Below are 7738 nucleotides of genomic sequence, written 5' to 3' on the forward strand. Positions count from 1 at the left end.
TAGGAGGCCAGGGTTCCTCCATCAAACTTACATGCGTTCATTCATTCCGCAACTATTCATTCAGCACCTACCATGTACCAGACACTGTATGAGACTCTCAAAAACGCAGTATAAATGGAAAGCAGGCCCCAAACCCTGAGTCTAAGGATTGGCTCCCTGGAATGTTCTAAAATCAGAATGCATCTTGGAATGGCCGGACTCGCCGCTCCACGGATTCCAACGCTGGGCGAAGGGACACAGGACACATAACTTCTGCATAACTTTTACTTCTTTCCTTTTTTTCTTTTTTTAAAGTAGCAAAGGACCATTAATTAGAAGAATAATTACTGCTACCCTATATTATCCCAACCTGTTCAATTTCTATCTGTTGCAGACAATGCTAATAATGGCAATTATTGCTTCTATAAACACCCCGAGGCAGCCCTGTCCTCCCGCAGTGTGTGTGTGTGTGTTTAAAGAATATATATAAAAAGTTCCCCCGCTCATTTGCATAGCTTCATCTTTACCTTTTCCCATTCAGTCCTTGCAAAAAAAAAAAAAAAAGCATATCTATTCAAAGCCCTTGCAAAAAGCATATCTATTCAAAGGGCATTTAGTCCATTTCTTTCTTGGCCGGTAAACCTATTCATCAATTGTTCTGCCTTGTAGATCGCATTCTAATGCTAATGTAGCGTGTTAAATATCTTTTTGTTCCCCTTTCACCGTTTTGTCATTCAGTTTATCCAGTTTTGGTCACCCATTTTATTTATTTATGCGCCTGCTCCTATTCAGGGGCTCATGTATTTTTTATTATGTTGTTTCACTGTCACGCAGTGTCAACTTAGTCTATTCAATGGGGGCTACTTGAAGGCCGGAGGGACAAAGCGTGTACACATTGCACCGCTATTCATTCCGGCCAGCTGGATCGGCTGAAAAAAAAACCTTGTGAAAAGAAACGCCTCACAATGGACACAGAAGAAGTGCACAATGCTAACAGTTTTCCAAATACCACTGATTGGTTTCTTCACAATGAGGAGAAAGCCGCCGCTTTTTCTTAGCTCCACTTCAACAAACAACGCTCTCACAAAACCTCCCAACCCTGCGTTTTGTTCCTGGACAAAACCCCCTCGACTGTCTAAACGCTCCCACTGAAGGACAAAAAAAAAAAAAAGGATAAAAAAAACCTCTTTTCACTATTCCCCCCCCCCCGTTTCTTTTTCCTGCAAGACAGAAAAAAAGAATGGGGGGGGGGAGGGATTGTCAGTGAATTAATGATATCAGTCTTTTAAAAGAAGAGGGCTGACCTTTGAGATGCACTGGGCTGAGAGAGAAAGAACGGGGAGAGATTAATAAAGTTTGGTTGGCGCTCTCTCTGCCTCCGCTGGGCTGTGAGCACAAGAAAGACACGCATCCTTCGGGCGGGCCAGTTGCGGGAACTTCACTCTCCCCGAGGGTGCGGCGGCGGCGGCGGGGAGCGGCCGAGCCGCGCTCTGATTGGCTGGCGCGCGGGTCCCTCTCCTCTCAGAGAAGATGGTCGAATCTTCTCTCCATCTTCTGCGCCCCACGCCTAGGCTACCCCGAGCCGGGGAGGGAGAGAGAGATCCATGCTGTTTCGTTCTACTTTCTTCGGGTGCGGGGGGAGAAGAGGAGGAAATTGTCAAATGAAGTGACAACGGCAGCCAGCCCCACTGCTCCCTGGAAGCCATCCCTCGCACGGCAGCGTCCCCCAGCTCTGGTCCTTACGGCTGCAACAGAACAATTCCACCTGTTTGCTCAAAGCCCGAGGGCAACACCCCTGGCCCCTCGGGTGTGAGGGTTGTTTAAAGCCGTTAGGCAACCGAGAGACTACCTAAGGAATGTCGTAGTTTTTTTAAACCTTAAAGAGGAACGGAAATGTAGAAGAGCAAAAAGAAGGAAGGGAAGGAAGAGAAGAAGGAGAGGAGAGAAGAGGGGAAAGAGATAGAGATGGAGAAAGAGAGACAGATCTCGAGCACGCAGCAGCTCTTTGCCTAGTCCGAGGGCTGTATTTACGGGTCACTTTGTGACCCTCACAGACACACCCGGCCCTTTCTCCACGCCCTCTTGCCCCCGAGTCGCGCCCCCTTACTTCTGCACAGTCTAACTCCGAGGGAGACTTTCTCCAGGCGCAACTTGTTAGCAAGACCACTGGAGTCGGGGTGGGGGGGATAAACCAGTCCCCCCGGTAGGACTACTCAGACAGCCGCGCAATCTGTTGGCTGTGTGACCCCGTGTGCTCACCCGCGGCATCCTCCCCCCCTCCCTCACCCGTCTTTCTAGTCCTGTTCTCGTTCATCAACACTCCGGAGCGTTGCTCCCAGAAAACGCCGATCATTAGGGAAAGGGGAGGGGACGGGAGGGGGCGGGGAATCTTCGGCCGGCGGGGCCGAGCTGGAAAGCTCTGGGAGGTGACTAAAGATTTAGGACTGGGGTGATTTCCAGCGAGCCGCAGGAAGTTCCGTGTTGAGAAGTGATGGGCTGCTACAAAAGGGAAAGACGAAGCCTTGAAAGGATTTAATTAACCGTGTCAGGGATAATTACCCCTGGACAGTCCAAATTAGTTTTGCATAATCGCTCAGAACCATATGAATTAACTTATAATATTGCAAAGAGCTCGGGGAATAACAGGAGAGGGATCGTTTTAATTAGTGAATCAGGGTCAAACCAGCAGAGCCTATTTTTCACATTTCCAAAACTTTTCATGGTTCTTAAAATATTATTCCGTTGGGGGAAAACAATGACTTTAAAGAGTTGGATAGCTTATAAAGACGTGGAGCTCCGGAGACGATCTCTGTCTGTAGAGAAACTAGTTTAGGACTAGTTGAGTCTCGTATCTTGAGAATTTCTGTCTTGGTGGGGCGAAAATAAAGATGTCCCTACAGTTAATTTTTTTTTCTCTCTGATATTCTTCCTGGCGCCCTATAATTTCTTTTCTAATATTAAAATCCTTTACGATTTCAAACCTTTCTCCAGTGGAAACTTGTCCAGCCTTGGAAATTCAACCCTCTCCATTAGAATTTGTTATATTTCTATTTTAATGCCACTAGCATGACAGAATAAAGCCTTAAAGAGGCCCAGAGTTGTAAAATGTCGTTAGCAGTGATTATCCTTACAACTAAACTCTTAAGGTGTAAATAAGGAATATGCCAGAGATACACGAACAAATTACACTGATTTAAGCGGTGGAGCTCTCCAACTAACAGGATAAAGTGGTCAGGCAACTTTCTCCTCTTAAAATGTTACTGGAAACTAGTGAAATGCTTTAAACGGTCTGGATGTTTTCAATGGGCTCCGTTCTACTGGTTCATGAATGCCTTCCCTGCCCCCCCGCCCCCCCCCCAAGATAATACAACTACTTGGTTTTTTTTTTTTATCTTCTTTCCTATTCACGATTAAAAATGTGATAAATCAGGTTTTTGGCTCTGAATAACAATGGCTTGATTTAGATTTCCTAGTAAATCTATACAAAAGTGAAACAAAGGCTGCCTTTGGAGGATACCTTACACTTCACCTGGACCAGGCACGTAAGGGCAATTCAGATAAAAATCTTGTTAGGAACTCAACAAGAAATAAAGGATTTTCTCTTTTCCCTGGTTCAGGCTTTATTTAAACTCTTTGTTCAAAAAAAATGAACAGAGTGATAGTCGGATTCTAATTTACAGATATAGCTTAGACGTCTAATATTAAATTAGAAGATCACACAAGAAAACCATTTACACATAAAGGTTAAAACCAATACTTAAACTTTTTAAAACTTTATATTACATAAAGCCAAAATGAAACTAAATACATGTTAGCCAACTTCATTCACAAACATTAGTCAAAATATATACATTTAAAAAGAAAAAAAGCTACAAATGAGGTTCTTTTCTCTAAAATGTGTTTTATCATATTTTGCAAATGAATTGCAGGTGATCTAAAAAATAAGCTATTTAGGGAGGGAAGTCCAAAACACATTTAAACGGTTTGAGTTGGAGAAATGCTAGCTGAAACAGAGAGGCATCTGTCAAAACAATTCTGGGTTTTGTTTTGTTTTGCTAAATAATAAATATATAATTACCACTCAGACAAAAAAAGTCTGATTTAATCTTAGATAAAATTGCGGTTCTGAAATAGCCCCGCAATTTTTAAAAGTTAACTGACATTTGTTCAAAATGTTTTAGAGTCTAAAACCGACTCAGATTTAGGGCAACGCAAATAACACATTTTCAGACTTAATGTTTTCAAGGACATATACACATTTACAATCTTAAAGTGAAACTCAAGTCATAAGGGGGAAATAGGAATAATGCCTTTTCTCTTTCTGTGTAAACTGTGTCAAAAATCCAAGCGAGTGGACTCAGGGAGACTTCTAGCGGTTTTTTGTTTGTTTGTTTGTTTTTTAAGGGAGAAAATCCAATGACAACTTTTCATCTCACACATATTTCTTGTTTGCCGTCCTTGCTCTTGAGAAAGAGCTCTTGCTCTGATTTGCATATGCTATGATAAACAAAAGAAACCGTGATCATCTCACACACAAAAGGCCAGATTCGAGCCGGTCACTGGTCAAGAATGGATCCGGCCTGGGGGTTCTGCTTGAGAGAACAGAGATTTGCAAAGTTCAAATGGTACAAATAGGGAGCAAGGCTGTTCAGAGCCATCCCGCTCCGAAAAACTAATGACACAGATCAGCTTTTCCCTTGTGCCAACCATTTCAGACCCAACATTTGAAAAGAGTGCATGCAACAGCGACCAGGAGAAAAGAATAATAACAATAAAAGAAAGATAATGGGAAACAAAAACAAAACCGACAATAAACTTCCAACAAAGAAAGCTGGAAAGCCCAACATATCCAAAAGTTACTCCTCCACCTCTGTGGGCCATAACGCAACAGGTTCCGAAGTGCAAAGCAAACATCAACTGCTGCGAGATACAACTGCCCTCTTTAAAGTTGTCTGCCGGGGGTGCAGTCTGAAATGACCCTGTGAATTCACACGCACACTCGCCCGCGCACTCGCGCGCTCGGCCACTCGCGCCCCGACTGGTCTCTCTGCCTCCGCCTGGCACCTATACATCTTATGTACATACAAACCGGGGCCCCCGTCGCGGGAGGGCGCTCGGGGAGGCCGCAGAGCTCGTACCTATACATATGTACACGTGCGCACACCGGTCCTCGCGAGGCGGCCCCGCGGGGTCATAGCGCGGCGGCGTAGGCCGCGGGGTAGGGGTCCAGCTGAGGCTTGCCCATGCCGGGCAGTAGGATGTAGGCGAGCGGCGGCTGCAACCCGGGGCTGGGCCACGCGCTGCAGTTGCACGGGATCATATAGCCCGGGTTGCCCGGGCTGGGGTGCGAGTGCGTGTGCCCCCCGGCGGCCGCGGCCGCCGCTGCAGCCGCCGCCGCCGCGCCGTGGAAGGCGCCCGCGCCCGCGGTCGGGTAGCCCAGCGACGACGCGTACGGGAGGCCGGACGAGGAGGACGAGATCTCTGCCATCTTGGAGCCCAGGTCGAGCAGCGAGTAGGGGCTGCCGGCGGCGGCGGCGGCGGCGGCTGCGGCGGCGGCGGCGGCCGACTGCGGGAAGAAGACGCGGGCGGCAGCCGCGGCGGCGGCGGCGGCCGCCTTCTCGGGGTTGGCGAGCAGCGACTCGGGCACCAGGCCGCCACCCGCGCCCGCGTGCAGCCCGGCGCCCGCCTTGAGTGCCGGGTGCTCGGCGTCGGTCACGCCGCCCAGGCCGTAGGGCACAGGGAAGGCGAACTTGTCCTTCTTGAGCAGCGTCTTGGGCTTGCGCCTCGGCCGGTACTTGTAGTCTGGGTGCTCCTTCATGTGCATGGCGCGCAGGCGCTTCGCCTCGTCGATGAACGGCCGCTTCTCCGATTCGGTGAGCAGCTTCCACTCGGCGCCCAGGCGCTTGCTGATCTCCGAGTTGTGCATCTTGGGGTTCTCCTGGGCCATCTTGCGCCGCTGAGCCCGCGACCAGACCATGAAGGCATTCATGGGCCGCTTGACGTGGTCCACCGGCTTGGACATGCTCTCGCCGTGCCGCGGCTGCAGCCCGCCGCCGCCGCCGCCGCCCGCGCCGTCGCCGTCGGCCCGGAGGAAATCAATGTTGGCCGTCCGCGGGGACCCTTTCGGCCCGCCGCGCTCGCTGCGCCCCACTTCGCACCCCGGCGTCGCTCCCGCCCGGGAGGAGGGGGCCGGGGGACCAGCCCCGGGCCGCACCGCTCCCCTGGTCGCCCTGCTCTCTCCGGCCAGGCGCTCGGGAAAATCCTCTCCGGGGCGCGATAACTTCTCGGCGGTGTCCCCACCCCACGGGGGCAGCCTGCCCTTTGCTTTCTTTTTGTCCTTCCTCTCCAGTTGCGTTCGCTCGCGAACTCCCCGCAGGTAGCCGCCACCGGGCAGCGCTGTCCCCGTCCTCGGTCTTTTCTCTGTTAAAGGCACAGCAGCCGGGAAACTTGCGTCGCGGAGGCTCCACCAGGTTGAGCAGAGGAGTCAGCCGCCGCGCGCTGCCAAGTGCCAAAGGGGGCTCTCGGCGGCTGGAGTGTTTGGGTTCTCCTCGGTGACTTTCTCATTTGACAGTAGCAGATGGGGGTGGGGGGAGGAGGGGAGGTGGCCCCGGAGGAGGAAGAGGAGGGGGGAGACGGAGGAGGGTCTGGGCGCACCAAGGGAACGCAGAGCGCAGCAATGGATATAAATACAAATACTGCAGCACCAGCCGGTCTTCCTCACTCGGGGCAGGCAGGGCGCGCTGACGGGAATCTCCCTAGTGAGCTGGGGTTTTGCGGGGGGAGCTGTCCGCGCCCCAGCACCTGCCTCGTGGGTCTTCCTCTACGGCTGCCGGTCGGGGAAGGAGGTTGGATGAGGCTTGAGCGAGCCTAGGATCTCCGGGCCTCAAAGGAAATCCTCGTGGCTCGCCGAAGCGCCGCGTCTCGCTGTCCCTCGAGCCATGCCGGCTCCGCTCGCTCCAAGCCCCTCCTGGCTCTCCGGCCGACTCGGGCTCCCGGAGCGCACCGGGCGTGGAGCGCGGCCCGGCTTCCGGGCAGCGCGGCGGGCCCAGCACCGGCCGCGTCCCCTCCTCGGTCCTCTGGGCCTCCGCCCGGGACTTGCAACTAACTTCGCCCAAGTTTCCTGCGCCGGCGCCGCGGCGCCCCTCTCGGCGCGCTCGCCTCGGGGCGTGCGCCCGCGTGTGCTCCGCGCCCGGGGCCCCTCTCTCCTGGCTTCCCCGGCGAGAGCCTAGAGGGCGGAGGTGCGGGGTGGGGGAGGGATTTAAGGAAGACGCGCCATCACCTCAGTTCGCAGGTCCGCGCTGGGGCTGCTCCCGATTCCCGCAGTCCCGCAGCACAGGGGGCCCCTCCGCGGCCCAGGCCGCCAGTCCGCCGCTCCCGAGGCGACAGGAGCCCTGTGCACGGGCTCAGGTGAGTGTCGCTACCTGCGTGTGCACGCGCCCGGAGCCGGCGCTGGGTGTGCATGTCCAGCCGCGGCTGAGTGTGTGTATATCTGGGGCCATGAGAAGGAGGTGGAGCCCAGAACTCCAGGAGGGAGGAGGGCCCCGCGGAGCCTCCTTCCGCTCCCACACCCCCAGGACCGCGAATTAAACAGGATCCCCTCCGCCCCCCTCACACTCCTCCTCCCACCCCTTTTCACTTGAGAGCAGGTTTAGGCGAGTGGAGAGTCCGGAGCGCGCCGCCGAGTTTGCGCACTGTTTGGCGTTGGCAACCCCGTAGCGTCATCCCGGCTACCCTGGCCGGCTGAAGCAGCACTGGTCGC

At 53.1% G+C, this 7738-nt stretch overlaps 1 protein-coding gene across 1 annotated transcript; it reads right to left on the minus strand.

Moving 5' to 3' along the window:
- Positions 1-3793: 3793 nt before the first annotated feature.
- On the minus strand, positions 3794-7509 carry SOX21 (SRY-box transcription factor 21). Its single transcript, XM_060079936.1, has one exon. The coding sequence runs from the start codon at positions 5999-6001 to the stop codon at positions 5171-5173; it is 831 nt and encodes a 276-aa protein (XP_059935919.1). The 5' UTR covers positions 6002-7509; the 3' UTR covers positions 3794-5170.
- Between the last annotated feature and the right edge of the window lie 229 nt (positions 7510-7738).

The sequence above is a fragment of the Mesoplodon densirostris genome, chromosome 17 (genome assembly GCF_025265405.1).
Source record: "Mesoplodon densirostris isolate mMesDen1 chromosome 17, mMesDen1 primary haplotype, whole genome shotgun sequence".
Taxonomy (NCBI): domain Eukaryota; kingdom Metazoa; phylum Chordata; class Mammalia; order Artiodactyla; family Ziphiidae; genus Mesoplodon; species Mesoplodon densirostris.